The sequence below is a fragment of the Neltuma alba genome, unplaced genomic scaffold, assembly GCF_004799145.2.
Source record: "Neltuma alba isolate B1F8T4 unplaced genomic scaffold, ASM479914v2 tig00013641_pilon, whole genome shotgun sequence".
Taxonomy (NCBI): Eukaryota; Viridiplantae; Streptophyta; class Magnoliopsida; order Fabales; family Fabaceae; genus Neltuma; species Neltuma alba.
This window is the reverse complement of record NW_021637822.1, coordinates 43,348-69,760: the sequence shown is the minus strand read 5'-3', so window position 1 is coordinate 69,760 and position 26,413 is coordinate 43,348. Positions and strand designations below refer to the sequence as shown.

General features: G+C 33.6%; 1 protein-coding gene and 1 pseudogene across 1 annotated transcript; both read right to left on the bottom strand.

Moving 5' to 3' along the window:
* Positions 1-144: 144 nt before the first annotated feature.
* Positions 145-6,223, bottom strand: LOC114738631 (intermediate cleaving peptidase 55, mitochondrial-like; annotated as a pseudogene).
* Positions 6,224-7,291: 1,068 nt separating this feature from the next.
* LOC114738630 (cysteine-rich receptor-like protein kinase 2) lies at positions 7,292-25,116 on the bottom strand. Its single transcript, XM_028926698.1, has 8 exons — positions 24,725-25,116; positions 9,847-10,247; positions 9,263-9,379; positions 8,961-9,088; positions 8,452-8,665; positions 8,107-8,338; positions 7,631-7,781; positions 7,292-7,534 (listed from the first exon to the last, which is right to left on the bottom strand). Exons 1-8 carry the CDS (start codon positions 25,114-25,116, stop codon positions 7,292-7,294), a joined length of 1,878 nt encoding a protein of 625 aa, XP_028782531.1.
* Between the last annotated feature and the right edge of the window lie 1,297 nt (positions 25,117-26,413).

Genomic DNA, 26,413 nt, shown 5'->3' with positions numbered 1-26,413 from the left:
TCAAAAAAACACCGTCCAAGTTAGTGCCTGTCTGTTTAATTTTTTTTCCCCCTAAAAAAAGGGATGATTATTCCTGGGCTTCAAGTGTCGCTTCGTTTCTCCTTCTTCAAGGATTTATGTCCTGGCTCTCTGTACATGACATGTTTAACTCTGTAGTGTAGCTCCCACCTTACTGTGGTTTTCCGTTCCCATTCCATGGCAGTTATTTAGCAGGGATCCATTGTGCTTGATTTCCTCAGGAATTGATGGTGAGAGGACATGTGGGACACTTCCAGTATCAGTCATTGTTCATATAAGAGATAGCACGCAAACCAAAAAGAATATACGATATTATTGATACCATTAGTGTTTTGTAGGATGCATAAAGTATTTTGGGATTAACATGCTTTACTATCATTCTATCGGTCATAAAAGAGATTGTGTTTTAAAAAAATTAAAAAGACAGGCACTAACAGCCTGAGACTATAAACTACAAGTAGGATTAAATCCGTGATCTCTCATTTACAGAAGAGCTTTCATGCCGTTAAGCTACTCAACCGTTATCCATAAAAGAGGAATTTAGAACGCAGATCAAGATCATTATATAGAACACTTGCGTTATGAATATGTTGCAAACTAAAATACGGACAGTACAGAAAAATATATCAAGTGCTTAATTTAATATATATATCATATTAAATTAACAGCTAATCAGAAGATTTGACTTCCATTTATTGTGAAAGATAAAGCAATCCCAGTACATTGTTCTAACGCTCAAAATAACTGTAGTCACATCTTCTCTAGCTGTCATAGATCTGATATTTTTCAAAATAAACAATTCATGTAAATAGATCACCTCATAGCCTGTTTCCGTGATGAGAGTCTCATCTTCACTTCTTATCCCAAGTAGTTTATAGAGGACTTTGTAGAGTCAACAAATCATGTATATCCATTCCCAAGTAGTGACCTGGACCAATAAAAGATGAGCATACAGATCCAGTCTGTATTTATCATTTCAAACAAGCCTAAAAATTTGTAGAGCCAGCAAATAATTCTTCTCAATCTTTGTCCACAAAAAAAGATTAACCAAGCTGTATTTCAAAATTCCAGTCTCCTTGAGTCCTTTCTGGACCATTTCAACCAAAGCAACCAGACCATTTCAAAAAATGTAATTAAGGTAAACAAGCTTCAAGGCTGAAGCAGTTAGTTGAATACACAGCAAGATCAAGTGAAGAAGATGCCACTCAAAAACAGACAGGTCTCGCAAAAGAGATACTAAAGTCACTAGCAAACACAAATGGCTGCTCTGATCATGCAAATAGTATGATGGGTTAAAAACTTATAAGATAGTGGTCATTATGCGTAGGGTTGATTGCCTCAACCAACATGGCATAAAAAATTATAGATATTTTCTTTGTTGCGTTAATTTGAAATACAAGGGAAAAAAATCATATTGGAAATTGTTACAAATCTTTACTCTGCTCTTTTTTTTTTTTTTTTTATGTCCTTGTGTGTACAAATTTAGAGGGGGGGGACTTGATCACTAAGAATCGTTATCAATCTCCTTTTAGTGAGTCACTGTACCATTCTATAACGTCATAGAGTTCCTAAATACTTCCTTTGGTCCTAAATATAAAACCCATTTTGTAGTATAATAAATATAAGACTTATTTTGTAGTGTAAATTACACTACAAAATGGGTTTTATATTTAGGACTGGAAGAGTACTTTGATAGTTCTGTAAATTTACTCTAGCAACTACTTATATCTAAGCACATTGAAAAAAGAAAATGAAGCACAAAACAGTTTGCTTTTCAATTCATGCATGTATTGGCAATAAACAGCAGCAATATAACAAGAAATATGGCTTCGAATAATAATGGCTAATGATTAAGAAAAAGGTGCAACGATTAAGGTACCAAATGATTGTGTATTTGTCGAATGCCAGGACCAGGTTTACAAAGTTCCACACAATGCTTGTTTGTTTCCAATATAAGCTCATAAAGCTCTTCCTGAAACATACAAAAAGGCATGATATTGGTCTGAAAGGTAATTTTAACCAAAAGACGGAGACAAATGATGTTATGAGACTAGCTTAGAATTAAGGCATGTGTAGCTTGGGTGGCTTTCATCTCAAAATTCACTAGGCATGAATGAAAAACAAAGACTTAGGCTCTGTTTCTCATCACGATTGAAATCACTTATAAGCACATTTCACGTAAACCGAGACAAAACTCCTCTCACATATTTACCTCGTATTCTGTAAATCACTGACAAACTCAATTATTTTTATATATTTTGGTATCTTTTATATGAGTTTTGTCAGCTTAATTGGTCTCTTTTTGCCTTAATTGATTTATTTTATTTTATTTTGAATTATTATTTTATAGGGGCAAAATTGTCATATTTTGGTTTAATTGTGAGTAATTGGTTTTTTTGAGGATAATTAATGCTACCTTACTTTTGAATTTTGTTTCAAGGTTTTTGGAAGATTTAAAAAGAAAAAAAAATATAATTAAATAAAAAAAGAAAAAAATATAATTAGAAAAAAAAAAAAATATAATTAAAAAATTAAATATATAATATAATAAAAAGAGGGAGCAAAACGTTGAAACACAACGTTTTGCTCCCCCAACCTAATATACTATAATCCATCATGGGCGGGAGGAACTCACGAGCTGGAGGCGGCGTGAATTGAAGAGACCAGACCAGCGGCGAGGAAGAGAGAACGAAGGACCATAGCTTCACGGCAAAATCACTTCTGCAGATTCCATCTTCATTGTTCTTCATGGCTGAACCGAATTGGAATTTTGGTGGAGCTGTGGTGATGGTTAGGAGTAGCTAAATCCTTCCAATTCTCTAGAGCAATGGTTATGGCTTGAACTTAGAGCTTCAAAGGGGAGTTTCAACTCTTCTAATATTTACTTCTTTCATTATAATTGTGATTTCTAGGTCTTAGAATGAATTTTATAATGTTTGAATGGGCTGTGATGATTTATATTTGTATTGAGATTGGTTGTAGTTGTTGGAATTTTTGATTAGCATTTAACATTATGCTATGATTAGCTTTAATTTCTTTACATTGTACTGGGTCAGACTATGTTTTGAAATTATTGTAAACATTTAGTGGTAATTCAAGGTGGCTTGGTTATTGGACTAAAAATGTTAATTGCTTTTCTTTGATTTTCTTTTTGGCTAATTGTGCTGAAACAGTTTAATTGTGAGTAATTAATATGCAAGGTGGCTTGGTGTTGATTATTCTAATTAAACCAAGTCTAAGGGGTGGCCCTTAGAGTCTTTTGAATTTAATTAACTCCCAAATTAATTGAAGTAATGATAGCCTAAATCATTGTACTAGAGAATTGCTCTTCCATTTACTGTCACTTGTTAATTCACTTTGCTTATTTCATTCATATCCATTTTATAAACTAAAAATCCAAAAATTATTTACTCATTTTACATTCTTTTAAATTTTGCCAATTAGTTAGTTTAAAAGAAAATCATTCCCTTTTCAACTCAATTCTTTGTTTTTGATATTTAGTTGCTTAGGATTTCAAATAAAGACTCCTCAAAGTGAAACGACCCGAGTTTTGCACTATATTGCATTGCTTGGATTTATTTTTGATTGGGAACCCCAAGGCAAACGACAAAGGCTCTCATCAATCACAATTGAAAAACTACTTATAAGCTATTCCAAACAGCCCCTTAGTAGTTTTCCCTGCATCCAATCAACAACAATATAAGGTAAGCATATCATAGGTGCTTGGTTTACATCAAAAGCACATTTGAAAAGAAATTCACACAAACCGAGACAAATCTCATCTCACATACTTATTTTGTATACTATAAAATCACTTTTAAAATAATGGTTTGGTTTTCATCTAAATACCTATTAAGCAAACTTCATCCATCTCATCAGCTTGCTTTGAATGAATATGGGGCCCATTCTTCACCAACTGCCTGCTGATAAAGCTTATTTCTTCAAGTCTTGAAGCAGAGAATGTCCTCAACTAAGTGTAAGCACCCAATTACCAATCAATTTAAAGGTCTCCTCAAACTTCCCTCTATTATGCTCCAATAGCTTTAACTGCTATCAAGCAACAAGTGATATTAAATGGAAAATAGCAAACACATGTGCTAATTCTCAAACGAAGACAGGTTGGAATCATGCTGATTCTCAAATGACTTCAAGATTTCACACCAGCAAGAAACTTACAGTAGCAATGGCTAGGCCTTGAGAAGAATACTTAACAAAGTATCATGCAATCTCAAGAAGTTTATAGTAATGCCAAGAATGAGGAACTGAAAAGTCTCTTAACAATTCAAAAGAAGCAATCACGCCCCAGCAATGAAACAACTAGTTGATATTAAACATTCTGAAAATCAGAGCAGAAGTACAAGGGAGATTGACACTCCATATAACTTAACCTTTCGATCAGGGCTTCAATAGGCAATATTCATTCTTATGGTCTCGAATTGATGCCAAAACAAGACCCAATGGCTAATCCATGAAATGGCTATTAGAGATGCGAAAAGTCACGTGAAAAAGATGGGATTGCATAAATAATAAACCAAATTTTAAAGAACTTCCTAGGATGATAAAGAAAATGAGATAAACATTTATTCAGTGACACTGCAATAAATAGAATTGATTAAAAAAACTGGTTATTCTTGCCTTGGCAGACAAAAAGCTACCACAAGGTGGCCAAGTGCAGGTAAGGTCACTGGTATTCCCATGCAACTCACAACCAACATCCATCAAAACAAGATCTCCACCTTCAATCTGCCAGGCATGTGGTACAGATTCAAAAACAAGAAAAACCCACAAAATCTCCATCTTCAATCTGCCAGGCATGTGGTACAGATTCAAAAACAAGAAAAATCCACAAACCAGGTGATCTCGTTTAGAAAGTGACTGACCTTTTGATCATTCCTAGAATAATGTGTAATACTTCCATTTGGTCCGCCACCAACCACAGGATTGAACCTGGGAAAAAAAATAGTTGGAAAAAAGTTGCGCATGAACAGAAGCCAATAGCAAACAAAAGTCAAACACCAAGAATTTGAAATTTAAAGGTCGAATTGTAGAATAATAAGAAGCTTACTACATTTGCTGAGTACCTCTCATTTTGCATTTATGTTCGACCCTTGCAGCCAGCATATTCAAAAGGGTACATCTTCGAGTGCAACATTGTCGAATGTAAACAGAAGAGCCTACCAAGACCAAAAGATATTAAGAATATCTCATCACAACTCCAGAAAGATTTCTTACTTGAAACGCCATTAGATAAGAGCATCCACAATCCTATAAAGTGGTTGACCATTGACGTCCAAGAATCCTCAAGCTGCCTAGTATATAGGCATGAAAAAGTAGTTGCAGATATCACATTCATCACACGTAGTTCAAAGTACCTGGCATGCAATTGATGCAGATTCCTTCATTAACTCGATCTTTGCAGGTGACTTTATCCATCGTAGTTGATGGCTATAAATAGATAGATCCGATCCCTCGCATTGCTAGAAGAAAATAGCTTTTGGAAGGCTTCCAGATTGGTATATGCTGGAATTGCAGTCTGGACATTGTGAAACAATTTTGAGGATCCCCTTAACATATCTGAAAGAGTCAGATTACATTACTTAAATATGTTGATAAAAATATATTTTTGAAGAATAAAAAATAACTGTTTCACCTGGGAGATAAAAATATTTCATAAAAAAGTAAATGGAAATTCATGTTAACTACAAGCCAAAATGGAAGGTATCACATCACGTTCTGGTGCCCTAAGTTTGAGGCACGTAAGATATTCTTCCTAACTCTTACCAAGCTGCAGTGGAACTCTGATAATCAAATTTCTATACTTTGCACATTGATATCAAAGAGATAGTTGCTATTAATTAGCTATTTGTATCAGTATAAAAAAAAATGTTTAGCTAGCTGAATTTTGGAAACACTGAATGCAAGAAAATTGTGAATCCCAAAAAGCACTAAAAAAATACTTTCATGTAAGATGAGACAAAACTTCTCTCACGTACTTAACTAGAACTTTGTGAAATCATTTTTAAAAAGCTAATCCAAACATGCCCTTTGACATCTATCTAATATAAAATCAATTATACTTTTTAATTTTTAGTAGTCAATGATACGCATGACTTACCTCATGCAATTTTCTCATAGGATATGCCATGTCAGCCTTGAACGCGTCTAATGCTGCATTAACTCCAGCTATTCGCCCTTGCCAAATCATATCCTACATAAATTGATGTTACAATTACTTTACATTAAAGAGTAGGTGCTTTGTCATTCTACAATTGTAAAAGAAGCCACAAAAGGAAAATCATATGGGGTGTCACAATGTTATCCGGAAATCACATATACTATTCACACCAGCCATTAGAGTTGTCTAGGACCCCCTTATATAGCATCATGGACCCTTCCTGAAAGCTACTAACTGACATAACAAGCCCTTATAACTAACTTCCATAACTACCTTACTAATATACTACCATGACATCTTAGCACAGAGGACAACTACATGCATGATGGAATATCAGTATGCATTCTCATTTGATGAATAATTGAGAAGGCTACATAAATTTCTATAGATGACGTACTAGTAATTAGGTAAACAAAATCATTATTTTAAAAAAAAAACAACTGAAGAAGGTTACATGCAAATTTTTTTATAAAACAAAACAAGTTACGTACCAGAATTTGTGACAAATTAACAACGAATTAGTAAAAGAATAAAATTCCATCATTATTTTCCTCTTTTTTTATGTGCCGAAAGACTTCCAAGAGAGAATTCCAACAAGTGTATAAGCAAGTTGGACATCATAATTATCTAATAAGATCCAACTAGAAAAGGAGAGTGAAATCTTTGTTATTTTATAGTTTATCAGTATTTACTAGGCCTATATATTAAGTTTTTACTCCTTTGATCACCACAGGTAATATTCTAGCTCCGGTATTAATTAAGGATCTCCATATCTGATGGATAGATGCAGAGCTTACCTGCGACACAAAGTGTGGAAGAAAGAGTTCAAATATAGAATGGTTCTGTAAAATATACGGATCAAGATATTCGTGGGTAGACTCACAGTAGGTAAGACTATTAATTTAGCGTTTTAACACACATAATTCACAGTCTTTACTACATCTACTAATTTATTTTACATCACAGGCTCAAATGGCCACTATTTTACATAAACTTTCCTGATTACAGAATTTATGTTTCATTTTGAACTCAAATCTTCAGTGATAGAATGAAGGAGAACTAATTAAAAGATGAATTATTAGACTAAAATTTTCATCTTCATGGCCTCAAATTAGGATCGACATAGACAGGCATAGTGGGTCGCTTGTGATCTATCAAGCCACCCTTGCTTTCCAGCATATCAACAACTTCAAACATTGTTGGCCTTGCTGCGGGAGATGCTTGCGTGCAAAGCAATCCGATCTCTATGGTTTTCTTCACTTCTTCTGCATCGTACTCGTTTGGATCTAAGGTTTCATCCACAAACTCTATGTGCATTCCTCTCTCATATAGTTTCCAAGCCTTCCAAGGGACATCAAAGTGATAAAAGATAGAAAAAAAATTATTAAAAAGAAAATACTAAGGAAATAGGTATGTTAGTTTTGAGAATTTGCTCACTCTTTGAAGGAGGAATTGGCCTTCATCATCATCCTTCAATTCACCACTCTTCTGCCCACTTATGATTTCTAAGACCACAACACCGTAGCAATAGGTATCAACCTTCTCAGATAATTGTCCATGCATTATATACTCTGGTGCAATGTATCCCCTATATAACAAAGGCAAATGATAAAAAATTTAACATATATATGGCGTGAGACACAATAATGCATGAAAATTCATAGGGACAAATGATAAAACAAATTTGAAATGTTCATGTGAAACTTTTAAAGTGTTGTATCATATTTCTAGTGAGTCATAAATTGACACACAAGTCTTCATGCTTTGTCTAAACAACTGAACATGTGAGAAAAGATCTAGTTGTTAAAGTAGTGTCCCTTTTGATCAATATAAGGCTTCTGTTACAATCTTTTGTGTTTGTATGATATAAATTAAGTGCAGAAACTTGAATAGTTACATAAATTGTGACTTACATTGTTCCTGCAAATTTTGTGTTGAGATGAGATTGGTCCCTTGGCAAAAGCCTTGCCAACCCGAAATCAGCAATTTTAGGTTGGAAATCATCATCCAAAAGGATGTTGCTAGGCTTTATATCTCTATGCATAATGCAAACGTGGAACCCCTCATGAAGATATGCCAAACCCCGTGCAGTGCCTAAAATTATACCATAACGTTGCTTCCAGTTGAGAGAGCCTTTATGTTCACCTGTTTGCAACGCTTTAGATAGTAAGAGAAAGGGGACCAAAAAATAGAGAATAGAGGAAGTAGATTATTTTCAACTATAGAGGAAATTTATTCAAGTCTTTAATTGAATATACCAAATAAGAATTGGCCAACGTTGTTGTTCTTCATATACTCATAGACAAGAAATCTCTCTTGACCCTTACTGCAACACCCGAGAAGTCGAACAAGATTTCGATGATGAACATTACTTATTAGCTTCACTTCACTTTGAAAATCTTCTTCCATCTTTTTGGATTGCTCTAAATCCAATTTCTTTATAGCAATTACTTTTCCATTTTTCAGAGTACCCTGTTCAATGAAAAAGAAATCAGACTATAGAGCATGCCTGTAGGAAGTCCCATCTTTTTATAAGAATTAGACACATTTTTGTGTGTATTTTATGGAATCTAAGAAATGAATTGTGCTATTTACGACGTGTGAACAATAAAGTGGAACTATATATATATATGCTGGCAAACAAATTCTATTTTAACATGCTCACCTAAATTGAATTTAGACAAAAAGCCCTCTATACGAAAGTGTCTCTTGAATAGTGTATCTATTGCAATAATAATAAAAATGACCGTCTATATATATGACCTACCTTGTATACATCTCCAAAACCTCCTTCTCCTAATTTATTCTCTTTACTGAAATTTTTTGTTGCAGACTTCAGATCTTTATACCTATAGTTAACCGGGCCTTTCAACTCTGTTGCTCCCAAAATGTCAACTGCAATAGAAACCAGTAGAAATCTCTTAGTAAGTATGAAGCAGTTAGGGGTTCATCCCTTTAAAATTAAAACCGTAATATTTCCTTTGGTAGAAGAAATTAAAGGTAAGTCTAGCGCATCATAATGAATCATTATTTGAAGCTGAATAATAAAGATTTTTCTAGTTATCTTACCTCTATGGACCCTTCTGGACAATGATCGACTATACAAAGCAAATAATGCAAGGAGAACCAAAATAAAAGATGCACCACCGACGACTCCACCTATAATGGCCTTCTTGCTTGAATCTCCTACAAGTCACAAGACAAAAAGTTTTTTTTTTTGTTATAATCTTGTAATTAAGCAACAAATCTCCTTAAACGTATCGATATATGATGAGTAAATGTATATTTCAGGTTTTTATAATCCAAGCGCATGTAAAATATGCAAGAGCTATAGCTATTTAACTACGAGAGTAGAAGCACTTCGTTCTTAATTGAGTGATTTGAATCTAAATAATTTGAAGTTTAATTGCACTATATCTGTTTATCTCAATTGTTAGTTTTAATCCCTCAAATTTAAAACCAATAATTTTAGTCCTTGAAATTTGATCTCATTTTGGTTTTGGTCTTTTTTTGGGGAACCAAAAACTCTATTTCCTTGATCAAAAATCTTAAGACAGACCAAAATAAAGTTAAATTTCAATGACTAAAATCACTAATTTCAAATTTCAGGGAGGTGGCTTAAAAATAGTATTATGCCAACTTTATAATTGTACCTGGTTTCAAGATGCGCTTGATATTAGTGGTCTGATTAGCAGCAAAAAATGCAGAAGTGGAGTATCTCATGAAACAACCAGCATAAAAAATCTTAGCATTTGAGCTGGGAAGACAAATTTGAAAACTTGTGAACCCAGATTCCAAGCAATCCTGGCAGCCACTTTGAGTGAGAGTCTCGAGACATTGAGCAATGGCGTAAATATTTGAATTATTACTGTTAGGTACTGGGGTTATAGTGGCTGCGAAGAAACCAGGTATTCTTGGTATTGCTTCTACCAGATTCTTTAGCACTTTCTGCACAGTTGAAGCAAGTTCTGTGGAGTTCTTAGCCACACGATTCCCACACACAATATGGTTCCCACCGTCTGTGGACTGGTCGAAGAAAATACTGCTCTCATACCTTGGAAAACACACGCAAAAGTACGTCATATGTAATAATTATGGGTCTTTTTTAAATGTGACTTTTATGATCCACCACATGAATTAAGGGATATAATTATGTGAAACAAGGAGAAAAATCAATAAATTGGGGGAGACAAAAGAGGAAATTAGGAAAGAAAGGGAGGCAGTAGAGAAAACTAAGAGAGAGTTAGTAAAATTCAATTGTATAACACAGTTTGACTACAAATGAAACCCTAATAATGTTTTATAACCTAAACCAATAATAAATAAAAAAATTAATAAAAATCAGAAAATAAGTAGTAGAAGAGTGGGGTTAAGATAATTGCCCACTAAGTCACTAATCACAAAATAAATAAATAATTCAGATAAACTGAATAATAAAAATGAAAATGAAAAATAACAGAAAGTCCTAGATATTTGCATCACATACACTACAAAAAAATAATACACATGGATATGTGAAAATATATTACATTAATAAAAAAATTATTGCAAAAATATGATGGTTTTTTTAAAAGAAATTCAAAAAGAAACTGTCGCCATTGAAAGTGCTTTCCAATAGCGACTTTATTTTGTCTCCGTAAGTTTTGGCAATGGCATATGGTGTTATTGCTGAAAGTAAAATCCTTTAGCAGCAATACGAAAAGTTACCACAGAAAGTAGAAATTTTTGTGGCGACTACCTATATCACCACTAAAAGTCATTGCTGAAAGTCATATCTTTTGTAATGATATCGGTTACATGAGATGTTATAGATGTGATGTAATTATTTTATGGTTTACAAACTCTGCTGTGGAACCGCTTGAAGAATTTTATGAAGAGAAGTAGAGCAACTAAGAATTTTAAACACAACGACATTGTGCTTTATATGTATAGAGTGCTTCACCTCCTTTATGCTATTAATCTTATGCCTTGAAGCATGAAAATTATTTATTTTAATTTATATTATTTATAAAATTCATAAAAAAGTGGTGATAATAACATATAGATTTAAAGATGTATCAAATATGGTATGCCAGGAAAATAAAATTTTGGATAAACTTTTAACAACTAAGATTACATATTCGTCTCTTGGTAAATAATTGAGATTGCGAATGAGAAAAAGTGTGTGATATTTTAAGAAGTTTCCATACCATTATTGTAACACCCCGAATTTTATGATTTAAGATGAGCAGAAAAGAGAGAAATTCATTAAAATTATTTATTTGCAAAATAAAGTGGGGAAAATTATGGAATATTGATTTTTAAGATTTAGAGACATATTGGAAAAGGTATTTCCCCAAAAATAGCTTAAATATTTTTAATAGATAATTTTAAGAGAAAAATGGTTTATTTTCTCTGAAAATTATGGAAAAATACTTAGAGATTTATGTTTAATCTGAAAATTTTAGGATGATCATTTGAGATAGTGAAGAAGATATTTGAGGCATAAAATCCTTAAAATGGGTTAAGGATTAATTTCTGGAATTAAGAGTTATTTTCTTGGAAAATTCAAGAAAAATAGTTATGAGTTAATTTTTGACCTCAAATTTTTTTGAGAAATTATTTTCAGGGTCACAAAAGCTAATGGATAAGGAAAATCCATATAAAACGTGGTGGAGTAATTTCTGTGTTTATTCTCTAGGTTCAGAAAAATATAGAAAGGATCAAAGTGAAGACAAGGTTTATTGTGAAGGGCAAAATGGTCCAGAAATTTTTCTTACACAAGTCACCCGTGCTGCCTCCCTCATTAATCATCTGATTCATCTTCCCGTCTTCATTTCCACTGCCATTCAAAGAGAAGAGAGAGAGAGAGCACGAGAGAGGGGGAGACCGAGAGAAGGAGAGGGCGACGGAGGTGGTGATCGGAGGTAGTTTTCTTGCATGCAATCAGCGAATCTGCCTAAGGTGAGCCTCCTAAGCACTCTTCTATTGTTGTTTTCTGCAAATGATGGTTAGACATCAAGTTTTGAGTCGCTGGAGTTGGAGTTCTAGTGAGAGAAAGAGAGTAAAATGATAGGAGTTTCGGTGAGCTAGTGTCCTATGGCAGATTGAAGTGTGTGATGCTGGTTTCTGGGCTTGCATGTAAGATTGATGCTCTGTTTTTGAGATTACCGAACAGGGGTATATGGCTTGGGAAGATTATATATATATATATATACACATATATATATATAGTGTCGGACTCATGCATATATAGGAAAGGTTTCGGCCTTAGTTTGCCGTATATCATGTGCGCATATAAAGAAGCTTGAGAACGCGGTTTATACAGATGGATTTGACTGCATGTGGAGTTCTGTTTCTCGCTAGTAACCTGGTGATGAGTTTCAGATCTATAAAAAGGTTTCATTTTTACCAATTGGGAGATCGAAACATTCAAGTGCTTAAGTACCTAAACTATATGTATATATGTATATTAATTGTTATTCGAAATTGATGAGCTGAAAGGTGAGAAGCCAATCTGATTTCTTTTCATTATTATTATTGAGCTTCTAGCTTTCGAACGAACCATGCTGACCGGCGGAGTATCATTTGCTCTTTCTTCTGAAAATCTTATATCATTAGTCGAATGTTAATAAATTCTGGAAATTTTCCATATTATGTGTAAGGTTCTCGAAACATTATCCATTTAGGGGAGTTGAATTTGAAGGTATTTTGGAAGGGATAAGAGGATTTTGGGGATTCCCTTAATTATTACATATGCTGTCAGGTTAGTTGTTTACTTCGAAGTGGGGAAGTTTTTAATGCACAGCATGCCAATACATGAGTGATTTTGTTGCTGTTGCAAGCGAAATATATTTCATGGCAACGCTTGAGTGTTTGATTGAGAAATGTAAGAATGCTACGGGGATTGTTGTTTATGATCAAATAAATAGTGGTAATTCGGATGTAGTTGTTGGTGAATTAGTGAAGATAGGAAATTTGCCAATTAATGTTATATAGTTATTTTAAATGATTGATTAAGTTATCTAGCTGTATAAGAGATATTAAAATCAAGATTTGGGACACTAAAGTAATGATTTGAGAGATGCTTATGAAGCTGGAATTTCAGGAAGCGTGGAAGAAATGTTGTTGCCGTCATGAATATTAAGTAAGGGCCTAGAAAATGTTCAAGAATGCTGATTGATTGTTGAAAGCTAAGAGAGCTCATAGAATTATTTTGGAAGAAGGATTAAGCTATTAAATGATTTGAAGATTAAGATCGTTAGAAATGAAATCAAATCAAAATGATGTTTTGGCAATGTATAAGAAGAGTACGGAGATGACTTGGTAAGCATATGCATGTGCTGTTTGGTTGCTGTTGTCCGTGAGGTTGATAATTGGGAAAGTTGGAATTTTCGAATTATTGAAGTTAAATAAGGATCTTAAAGGTATATGAGTTGCTAATAATAACTAGAAAAGTTTGTAGATTTATTTTGGAGTGTTAGGTTAAATTATTTGGTGGAATAAGGAAAAGTAAAGTAACGCTATGGGTCGAGATAAGGAAGGAATCGTTCCAAAGAGAATAGTTTGAATAAGAAAAATTATCAAAGATGACCAACTATTATGTAAGGGTAGAGATTAAAGAAGATTTGGGGTTTAAAGAGAATTATTTAATTTATGAGATACAGTTGGATCAAGTACTGATCTACCCTTACTAATATGATAGGTTTTTATATCTGCTCAAGCCCACCAAGAAGTAGAAAGAAAGGAGAACGGTAAGGTTTGATTTGGAGGGATGCGGACCAGGTAGTAGTTCTTTCCTCCCTTACACTTGTGTATGATTGCTGCATGTCTGTTTGTGCCATATTGCTATTCAAAAAGCATGAGAACATGTAATCCTTAATTCCTTGCATGGATTATTTAGCCATGATCACGTGTAGCTGATAGACATGGGGCAGTGATTGCCAATTATTTGCGCATTATTTATTCAGCTTGTCTATCTGTCATTGCGCATAAATGCTTAATTGCATTAGCTTGCAAGGTTATGTTCCATATGGCTTGTTTTGCATGCTTTATGTGATCTGCACATTTGTTTGATGGAAATTACTACTACGGGGATTCTTCGGAATCTCACCCCCCAATTTATGATGAACAGTGAAGGCTAGTAGCTAGAAGGACAAGGAGGTTATTTAAGAAGAAGGTGGGCTGGTTGAAGAGCAGAGATACCTGTTATAATTCTGTAAATTGTATAGCAAAATATATGGGCAAGTAACTTTACTTACTCTATGGAAATATTATTTTGTATCCTCTAGAAGAAGGAAGTGAGCATTGCCAGGTGCACGTATATGCTGTCAACCAAGAGCGTTGCTTTATTTTTAATATAATATTATAAGATTATATAGTATGAAATTATTTTAGATGATAATAGATTGAGTTGAAAGCAGGGTTGATTTTGGATCACTCATCAGTTATCTGAAGCTTTGAAATATTTGATCAACGGATTCCAATGTTAAAAAAAAAAAATTCCCTGTCTTTTCCCAGGACGGAAACCTGGCGTTAGTGATTCACAGACGTTAAAATGATCCTATTAGTATATAAAAGTGAGGTGTTGCAATTATTATTCCGCATACCTAAGTTCAAAAGGTAGTTAAACTAAATTTTGCAAATGTATTTATGTGACTTTATATATATTAATATGAATTTTGTATAATTTAACCAGAAAAAACTTATAGAAACTCACATCATTCATAAGTCATAAATATCATAACTAATATATATTTTCTTAAAACGTGGGATTATAAGTTTCCTAAAGTGAAGAGAGCAACAAACTTATAATAATAGTATATCAACTTCTGACACATGGGGCTATGTTATCACTTTTCTCAAGTAATTAGTAAAATAATTCTAAGGAATTTAATGACCTGTCTTTTTTTGACCAAAATTTAATGACCTGTCTTGAAAGTGTATGTATGGGTCTCATATTTTAGTTTCAATGAGATTCTTAATAACGACAAATTTTACAAAGGAAGATTCGAAATAAGTTATCGATGAAAGATAAAATAAATGGAGGGGTAACTCCCCAGTTCATTAAATACACATCTAAATTAAATTGATAATTATATTAATAACAGGGAGAACAATATAATAAGAATTTTGAAGTTATACTGACCAAGAGTCCAAGACCCCCTGATATATTGATTTTGAATAATCCTACTCAAGTGCTACAATATCTAGGTGGGATTTTCAATTCAGGAAAAAAACACAAAAGTACTGTTCATTTAAAACATAATAGTTATTTTATATCTTATTTTATAATATTTTAATTAAATAATTTGTTTCGTCATAAAAAAAATTTTAGAATTCAAGAGGTGATGAAATTAAACCCCACCTTTACCATTTTACCCCAAAATCAAATCCCTGTCACTGACGAAACCAATCTCGGCGTTCAAGTTTAATATGAACGACTAAGATTTAATTATTTTTATATTTTTTTTAAATTTTTTTATAAGTACATAATTCAAAATAAATATAATCTTCTAATTGTAGGTTTTTTTAAAAATAATTTTTATTTAAAAATTATTATGAAGTTGAACTGCCCTTAATTGTCGCTTTGGGGTTACTCCAAAAATTAACCGAATTAATGCAATATAGTGCACAACCCGGGTCGTATTCACTTTGAGGAGCCGAAAACGAAATTAAATCCTAGTAAATAAACGCAAATAACCTAAACTATATAAAAGGGATTTTTGATTTTGAAAAACTGTTAATTAAATTCTACGAATCAAATTGAAATTAAAATACTTTTGTTTCTTTTTTTGTTTTTGTATAAAAGTGATTAAAATGAATGAAGATTAAAGAAATGAAAATTAGACACACAAATAATAATAATAATCAATCTTCCAATTCAACAACTCAGGCAATCATCACTCTAAAAGATGTAGGAATTAAAACAATGAATTAAGAATTATAATTAAGCTTTTAATCCAACAACCGAGCCACCTCGAATTGCCTCAAAATATTTTCCCAAAAATTCAAATTACTAACTGCAACCAGAATAGTAAAATGAAATTAAGGATACTAAAAACCAATGCTCAATTAAATTCTTAAATTCACAACAATAGACTTAAAGCTAGCAAGAGACAATATGATCCAAGATTCTAAGCCACCTTAGAAAATCACAATATATTAATTCCAAAATCAATACAAATGTCATAACCACAACATTATAATTGAGATCAAAACTATAAATAGCTCAATGTCAAATACTAAGCAATAATCCAGTCACAATAATCTCCAAATATAATCAGATTAAGCAATACAATTATTTTCTAATAATTAGAATAACTATCCTAAGACCTAGGAATTGTTAAACAATTATTAGACAGGAAATTAAAGCAACTAAAACTCCCCTTTGATGATCTAAGCTCCTGCCATTATTGTTGAATTGGAAGATTGTGAAGCTAGCCACGGTTTGCCATCAAAAGTGCCATAATCAGTCTTCCGCCGTATCCAGCCATGGAGAACACAGTGGAGATATCAAAGACAGCGACGAAACAGTGCACACGGTGAAGACTGGTCCTTTGCTCTGTCACTCTCCCTTGCCGCTGGTCTCGTGTGCGTCGCGTCTTGTTGCTCTGTTTTTTACTTCTCAGCCGCCGTCCAACGTGTGTCTCCGTCGAGCGCCCCCTGCCACCAGGAAGGTTCAACGGAAAAGATGATGAATGGTCCTTCCTCTCACGCTGTCGGCCAGCTCTTTCCTCTGTTTCGCCTCTCCGTGCCCTCCAGCCGCCTCGCGTGTGTGTCGTTCTGTTTCTTCTCCAGCGTTCGGCGTCTTCTGTTTTTCCGCTGGTCAGCTTCGCCGCCTCTAGTTCGCTTGCGTCTCCCCCGCTTTAGTTGAAGATGATAATAATATATATTAGGGGTGGAGCAAAACGCAGCGTTTTGCTCCCCCTTTTATTATTTTATTATTTTTCTTTTTTTTTAATTTATTTATTTTTCTTTCCTTTTCCTTTTTCTTTTAATTTTTTTTATTTTTTTTATTTTCAAAATCTTCTAAAAACCTGCAAGCAAAAATTCAAAGATAAGGTAGCATTAATTGTCCTCAAAAATCAATTAGTCACAATTAAACCAAAATATGACAATTTTGCCCCTATAAAATAATAATTCAAAATAAAACATATTAAATCAATTAATCAATCAATTAAGGTCAAAAGGGACTAATTAAGTTGACAAAACCCATATAAAAGATATCAAAATATATAAAAATAATTGAGTTTGTCAACTCCCCCACACTTAGCCTTTTGCACTCCTGGGCAAAACTTTATTACAGAAAAATTCAATAGAGAGACAATGCATGCAACCATAAAATTAACTAAGCATGGATGTGCAATTAACTCAAGCAATCCTTACTCCTCATTAATCAACAATCATAGAATACTTCAGTGCAAAGAAATTAACACAAGAAACATAGCAAGATAAAGGGAGAGAAACATAATAGAGCTCACATAGGGTACAAGTATTTCACTCATCTCTCAAATGAGAAAAATTTCACTCAGACCACCTAGATTAGCACCTACCATAAGCTTGTAGAGATTCTAATATCTCCACCACTAGCATACCTTAGATTCATGATCAAGGGGACTTGAAGGGTTGTAATGTTGAAAAATAAGGCCAAATAAATGAATGGATTAACAAGTGAAATGCATGAGTAATAAAGTATCAACTCAAAGTGAGCTTAAAGTACAATCATGAAACAACACCAATGTGCAGATTTTAACCTTCTGAGACAGAAATCCTTGCTCTTCAAACCACCATGGAATGCCTTATTTCAAATTTATTCTTTTGTTGCAACTTATTTTCTCTCTCTTTTTTTTTTTATAACTTTCTTTCTTTGGCTTTTTCTAAACATTTTCTTCTCTTGCCTTTTTCTATTTCTTTTTCTTCTTTTTTTTTTCTTTCCTTTTTTTTTTTTTTTTTTTTTTTGGCTTCCAAACCCACGAAGGCAAAGATATAGACATTATGACATACTTTTCAAAATGAAAAATCAGATAACTCATGCAAAACACTTGTTAAAAAGCAATGAATAGAATGAAAGTGAAGGCTCAAAGGGGTGAACAAAGGTTAAATGAAGTGGTTTGTGTTTGGATAAAGGTTTAGAAATGAATGCCCCTATCATCTTCACAAACCTAGGTATTAATGCAGCTTTGAAAAAGAATCTAAACAAGTTCTAGAGGTTAACCAAAACTAGGTGAAAATCACACAAGATGAGAAAATATATGGCTCAACAATCCTTCCATCAAGGCTTTCTCCAAGATGTTTCCTCCTTAAGTATCAAGCTATGAAACAAGGTTAATAACACTGCACTAAAGGCATTCTACTATGCTAATCAACTAAGAACAGAAATCACTCAAATCAAATGCAATCCAACTCAGCCGTGCAATATTCACAAGCATTGTTCAAAAAGATTTTAAAAGAGATGCCCAAGGATTACAAAGGTCAAGAGTCAGCAACAGAGAGAACAGCAACTCGCTCATACAGTAGTGCAGAACACTGAGGCGAATGAAAATAGGAGGACACAGAAACTAGCAGCAAAATTCCCAAGCAAGAATCACTCTCAAATCATGCGATGCAATTCAGAAATCAACCAATAAGGCAAAGAAGAGAGCAATTATAGCAGCAATACTTATGAAACAGAAGCAAATCCAAAGGAATTTTTTTTTTCAAAAACAGCTCAACAACTCAACAATAATCTCTCCCCCACACTTAAATTTTGCATTGTCCTCAATGCAAAATCCAAGGACAAGGTAATGACAAGAGAAAAAGAGGATCAATAAGGGAGTAAACAAAAACAAGGTTACTTTTCTACTAGAATAGCTCCCCCACACTTATCCTCTTCAATAATTCAGTTAAGCACAGTTAATCAATGCAAAGTTAAGAGAAAATAAGTGAGGAAAGAGACAACCTTGTGCTTAAAGCGCCTTAGACTCTTAAAAGAGAAATTCTCATCAATAATGAGAAACATGAAACTTAGCAAAAAGGATTGCTCTTGATGATTGCACTTTCTTGGTGGTGGTTCAGGGTCAATTGAAAGAGGTCCAAGAGCATATGGTGGAGTTTGGTGTCGAGGAGATCCCTTCCAATTATGTGCCTGCACAGAAAACAACCTAGCAGCAGTACCAAATCTAACAATATAGACTTCGAGAGATTTCAAATAAAGTAAAGACATTTTATGATCTAGGCTCTTCAAGTAGCTACAGCATCCAAGAAAGTCAATGATACTCCCATCAGTAGGAGTCAAACAATCATTTAAAGTTTCAAAACATTTAGGTTCATGTGACGTGGAAACTGAAGAATCCAATTGACAGTTATTGGAGTACAGCACATCACTATCACATTCACAAGAGCTGGGAGGTAAAAACATGAAAGCAGAAGAAGATTCATGCAGAATACTACTATTGACACAGCTAACTAAATCAGGAGGCAAATCACAAGACAAAACTTGTTGAAAAGACTCATCTACATGCATAATTTTGTCAATCAAAATTTCAGAGTCTTTCTCAACAACACTAGAAGCTACTAACTCAAAGGAATCATCATGCAATTGGTTCTCAAGGCAATGATCATTCTCACATTTGTCATTAATAATTGCACTCAAACAAGATTTAGCAATCTCAATGTTCTCATACTTATCAATAACAACGCTTCCAACACTGTGAAGAGGAACATGATTGGCATGTAAATCATCACACAAAACAGCATCTTCATCCAAATCACTACCACTAAGAGCAACAAGATGAGTATTAGCATGTTCAAAAACATGAGGGGATTCACAGACAATTTCTTCATCCACCTCAATATCACTCATATTATCAGAAGCTTCAACAGGAATAGTAGTTATAGCACAAGGGTCAATCTCCTCAAGAAGAGGAGCAATATTACCTGATGTAAGGCACGAGTCCTTGTGAGTTTGTGGATGTTCTTGCTTCATCTCAGTCTCTTGCATGAGTGAATTTGGATACTTTGATTCATCCTTCCCCATCCCAGATTCAATTTGCGCTATATCACTCAAGAACTTTCCCAATGCACTTTGACATTCTTCTAACTCTTTCTCTGATTCCTTAGAAATTCCAGATATTTCTACCTCTTCAAGTAATCCATGGTAGTATGAATTTAAGCGGTCGTAAGCTTCTCTTAAAAATTGTATCTGTTCCTTCTTAGGAATAGTAAGAAACGGGTCATGTTCATTGAATTGATATTCATAAGATTGGGGGAGAGAATGGTACTTGGATTGGGACGAGGGTTGGTGGTAGTATTCATATGGAAAAGGAGGTGGTTCTTGGTGGTGTGCATATGGTAGAGATATATGATTAAAGTATGGTTGGTGAGGTTGGAGTGATGGGTTAGGTGATTGATGTGGAGGATGGTTCATCCAAGAGGGATCATGGGTATAGATGTGGTTAGGCAAAATTGATGATACCTCTGTCGTTAAAGCACTCAATTAAACTAGGTCCTAATTAATTTGTAGTTTAGGATCGACCCAAGTCATTACTTCCAAGGAGCAAGTTGTGGGTTTCTTTAGATGAAAATTTAGGTGATAAAAAAAAGTAATAAATTGGACCTAAACTAAAATGCAAAATTTTAAATCTAAATGCAAGATGCAAATGCCCTAAAATATATATGAAAATTAAATTAAACTAAATGAATGCAATGCAATTTTTGAGGGCTTTTTTTGAAGGAAAATAAAAATAATGAATAAAGAAAATTAATCAGAAAGCAAAGAAAATTAAAAAGTGAAAATTGAGAAGTTCTCTTCAGGTAAGATAAATGGGACAACTTAGGATTTGCATGGATTTAACCTTCATAACCTTAATCAGTTAATTCGACCAAAGGGAAGTGATAAGATAGTGGAATTAATAAACTTAATCACCTATTTGAAACAAAGGGAACCCTTAATTTCAAAAACCCTTAAACTATTAGAGAACTCATAACAGTATAAGGTTGGTTAATTAAGCTTATTAAAACCAATAAAAAAAATAACTCAATTAATTCTGGAAATTATGTTTGAAATTATCCAATTAAACAATTAGACAATTAACCAACTTAATCAAACAATTAAGAGGCAAAAGAACCCAAATTTTGCAATTCAAACCGCATTGATAATTAAACTCATAATGAAAACTCAATTATAAATTCAATTAACAATGCAAAGGTTCTAAACATAAATTCCAACAAGTGTCTCAACACACATAAAATCCAAATATCAATCCAATCCAAGAATAAAATTGACAATCTAGAACTAAATTGTCTCACAAAATTACAACTTAAAATTATTTAAAACTAAATAATTTCAAATCCTTGAATTAAAAAGATAAATGGAACATCACTCCCTTGTGGTTTTCAAGTGCTAGCCCAAGGCTCTAGTCTTTTCCATGCTCCTCCCAAGTTGCCTCCCAAATAAGCTTAAGCTTCCATCAAAATGTCTCCTCCTCCAAGGTTATTAGATGCCATAGCCATGAATGATAAGATGTAGATGGGAGTTGGCCGTGCAATGAGAAAGGAGAGGAATGATTGAAATTGGTGGGTGAATGAGGGGGAGGAGATTTGGCGCTCAAAAGTTTTCTCCGTGCGTCAATCAATGGACAATGGGAAAGAGGTCTCCTTAGGCATGAATTCCTTGCTCTCAAATAAGGAAAATATTTTAATGGGAGAAAAGGAAATTTTTGTGGATCCAAAGCTCAAGCCCATTAGTAATTAATTGATCCACTTGATATTAGCCATTCGATTGTGCTTAAATCCCAAGAAACAATCTTGCACCATTGGATTTTCTATATGCTCTTTCTTGACCTACAAAAATTTAAGTGCATCCATTAATGTAGATTATATCTAAATATAATCAAAAATTAAATATTAAATCTGCACAAAAATTAGGCAAGAAATTGCAAAACTTTCTAAGAATAATCTTTCTAAAAATATGAGACTTGTTTTCAAAGAAATGGGAAAAATTAATTCCAAGTCAAAAATAGGAAAGCACAAAATATCTATATTTTTAATCCAAAATCTCAATTTTTATGCAAAATCCAAAAATCAACCAATTTATCCAATAATGCATAAAAAATCTAATTAAGCTCAAAATTATCATTTAAATTCTAATTTAATGTGGGATAAAATGTATAAAAATTGGGCTTTATCAGCATTTGAGACTCTAGCTGAGCTTGGAAGGAGTCCAACTGTTGTAACAACTCTTCAATCTCTTGAGAACACGTTGAATTAGAAGGTGCTTCATTCCATGTACTATTTCCTGCAAAAAAGTGAGAGTGCGAGGGTAGATCATGATTGCTATTAAACCAAGCCATGAAAAAAAAAACAAAAAAACAAAACAAATGCAAACTACTAAAAAAAAAAACTAACAAAAATGAAAACTAAAAAGGCTCAACAAATGAACCACAATCAAGGCTACTTGACACTTAATTACTAGGGAACCAATTTCTTGGCTCCCCGGCAACGGCGCCACTTGAAGTTGAACTGCCCTTAATTGTCGCTTTGGGGTTACTCTAAAAATTAACCGAATTAATGCAATATAGTGCACAACCCGGGTCGTATTCACTTTGAGGAGCCGAAAACGAAATTAAATCCTAGTAAATAAACGCAAATAACCTAAACTATATAAAAGGGATTTTTGATTTTGAAAAAATGTTAATTAAATTCTACGAATCAAATTGAAATTAAAATACTTTTGTTTCTTTTTTTGTTTTTATATAAAAGTGATTAAAATGAATGAAGATTAAAGAAATGAAAATTAGACACACAAATAATAATAATAATCAATCTTCCAATTCAACAACTCAGGCAATCATCACTCTAAAAGATGTAGGAATTAAAACAATGAATTAAGAATTATAATTAAGCTTTTAATCCAACAACCGAGCCACCTCGAATTGCCTCAAAATATTTTCCCAAAAATTCAAATTACTAACTGCAACCAGAATAGTAAAATGAAATTAAGGATACTAAAAACCAATGCTCAATTAAATTCTTAAATTCACAACAATAGACTTAAAGCTAGCAAGAGACAATATGATCCAAGATTCTAAGCCACCTTAGAAAATCACAATATATTAATTCCAAAATCAATACAAATGTCATAACCACAACATTATAATTGAGATCAAAACTATAAATAGCCCAATGTCAAATACTAAGCAATAATCCAGTCACAATAATCTCCAAATATAATCAGATTAAGCAATACAATTATTTTCTAATAATTAGAATAACTATCCTAAGACCTAGGAATTGTTAAACAATTATTAGACAGGAAATTAAAGCAACTAAAACTCCCCTTTGATGATCTAAGCTCCTGCCATTATTGTTGAATCGGAAGATTGTGAAGCTAGCCACGGTTTGCCATCAAAAGTGCCATAATCAGTCTTCCGCCGTATCCAGCCATGGAGAACACAGTGGAGATATCAAAGACAGCGACGGAACAGTGCACACGGTGAAGACTGGTCCTTTGCTCTGTCACTCTCCCTTGCCGCTGGTCTCGTGTGCGTCGCGTCTTGTTGCTCTGTTTTTTACTTCTCAGCCACCGTCCAACGTGTGTCTCCGTCGAGCGCCCCCTGCCACCAGGAAGGTTCAACGGAAAAGATGATGAATGGTCCTTCCTCTCACGCCGTCGGCCAGCTCTTTCCTCTGTTTCGCCTCTCCGTGCCCTCCAGCCGCCTCGCGTGTGTGTCGTTCTGTTTCTTCTCCAGCGTTCGGCGTCTTCTGTTTTTCCGCTGGTCAGCTTCGCCGCCTCCAGTTCGCTTACGTCTCCCCCGCTTTAGTTGAAGATGATAATAATATATATTAGGGGTGGAGCAAAACGCAGCGTTGCTCCCCCTTTTATTATTTTATTATTTTTCTTTTTTTTAATTTATTTATTTTTCTTTCCTTTTCCTTTTTCTTTTTATTTTTTTTTATTTTTTTTTATTTTCAAAATCTTCTAAAAACCTGCAAGCAAAAATTCAAAGATAAGGTAGCATTAATTGTCCTAAAAAATCAATTAGTCACAATTAAACCAAAATATGACAATTTTGCCCCTATAAAATAATAATTCAAAATAAAACATATTAAATCAATTAATCAATCAATTAAGGTCAAAAAGGACTAATTAAGTTGACAAAACCCATATAAAAGATATCAAAATATATAAAAATAATTGAGTTTGTCATATTACTTAAAAAGTTTAAATTTAGATGATTAAAACTGTACTTGAATGATGTAGATTCCACTACAATAATAAGCATCGTAGTATTGAATACTATGTGATGGGTACCAAAACTGAGTCCGTCGTCAACAGGGACTAGCCACCGACTGCTGGTAGGGTAACCAACGAGGATGGCTAGCTAATGTGACTTTAATTATCATTTTTAAGTGAGGAGCATTTTCATCGCTTTTTGACCAAATTTCAAAATCCCATTACTATTTTTGGTAATTTAAAGTTCTTTTACTATCATTTCTCCTCAATAATATTTTCTAATTGATAAATATTTTTTGTTTTTGTTTTCCTGAAAAGAGGTCAAAGTTGGTCAGTACCTGAGGAAGCAACCTTCGTAAATGACACGGGCACCGGTGGCAGCGACGGAGCAGTTATTTTTTATTTGGAAGGCGGCGAAGTCGAAGCAAGCGAGGCAGTCTTTGATGGAGAGATAGTTCCTGCACTGAAAAACGCCGTACGCCGGATTGTTACCCTTCACTGCCTGCGCCGTGGCGAAGTATTTGCTCTGGTTGCTGACCTGCTCTCTCAGGCTTCGCATCGTCACGTTTAGGTTCTTGTTGAAGATGGTCACGTCACTGACGTTATAGGGGCTGCAACCTGATTTCACTTCACTGAGCTGTGGCTCTGAAACGACGCCGTCAAGAGTCCCCCATGACCAGATTGTGAAGCTCAACAAGAAGGTGAGGAACAAGGGGTTTTGTTGCAGCATGATCGAAGTTTAATTATTAGAAAAGAAAAGGAATTTGATCACTTTAAGGTTTCTGTTGTGATAATTCAAGCCACAATGAGGAGCTGAGCCTCTGGTGTTATATTTATATATCCAGTACAAGATGGTCAACAGAATAATATACGCTACAGCAGCCTAGCTACTAATTACAGGATTTATTATCTTAATTAATTAATTATATGCTTTAATAAACAAAACAAGAGTTGACATTGGGAGTGATAATTAAATAAGTTAATAATTGAGAAATTAAGGCATTATGTAATGTTAAATTGTGAAATTATGCACTCCTTCGTACAAGTTACGTTGTCAATTAGCCGCCTCATATCAATTTTTCTGGCTATATCAATTAATCTTGCTTATTTTTCCATTTCTGTAATAGTAATAATGTGTTGTCAGTTCACTAAATTATATATAAATATTAAATTACGAAAAGATCTAAATATTTTTGTTTATAAATGATATTAAGAATAAGTGAGATTCGGCTGCTTCCTTATGAACAGTTAGTCCACCAACAAGAAGTTTGACTTTCTTGTTTTAATAACAGAGCATCATGGAGATAAGGTATTTCTTAGGACATCCTCTTAATAAGTATTGTGACCTGGAGAGTAGAGGCAGCAGCCAGGTGGCCTTTTCAATTTCTTTAGGGATAGGGATGTCCATGAGACTTTAACCTTGTCCTTAATGTATGTTATGATTCAGAGTGATATTGACTATCTTTTGTTTTTAATTTTTTTTCAACATTCATAATATGAGGACTAAGTCTAGTATTTATATAATTGTTTGTCATGCTAACTGATGATTAAGAATTTTGCAAAATCTCAAGTATCATGTTTTTAAAATTTTCATCAGGACTAAGCTTAGTATTTTTGTTTTTGAGAAAATCGCCATGAGAGATTTTTAAAAAAATGATGATATGATTATAAAAAAAAATTTCAATAACAAAAGAGTAGCATGAACTTTGTGTATCAATTCTTGCATCGAAACTTGTTTTTCACTTATTATGAATCTTTTTGGTAATTATATTTTTTTTCCCAGAATACATAGTTATTTTCCAAAAAATTTTATGATACTTAACCACGAAAAATTTGGCCTTGATGAATGGGTTTAAATATTAGATTTTGAAGGTACTGGCTGCATTTGATCGCTGCATGGGGGTTCTTTGGAAGGCAGCCAACCCATAGATAAACAAAATGTATAACATTTGACAATTTTGTACAACAACCGTTAAATTGAAGCACATACTTGACTGTTAAAGCACTTAGCTATCAAATATGGCCCC

What these genes read in the sequence shown, in the direction of transcription:
- LOC114738630 (XM_028926698.1), bottom strand. Translation starts at nt 25,116, where the DNA reads ATGCTGCAACAAAACCCCTTGTTCCTCACCTTCTTGTTGAGCTTCACA. An exon ending in TACGAAGGTTGCTTCCTCAG is followed by an intron (nt 10,248 to 24,724) that starts GTACTGACCAAC and finishes GTGTTTTCCAAG; the next exon opens with GTATGAGAGCAGTATTTTCT. An exon ending in ACAAAATTTGCAGGAACAAT is followed by an intron (nt 7,782 to 8,106) that starts GTAAGTCACAAT and finishes TTTGTTATATAG; the next exon opens with GGGATACATTGCACCAGAGT.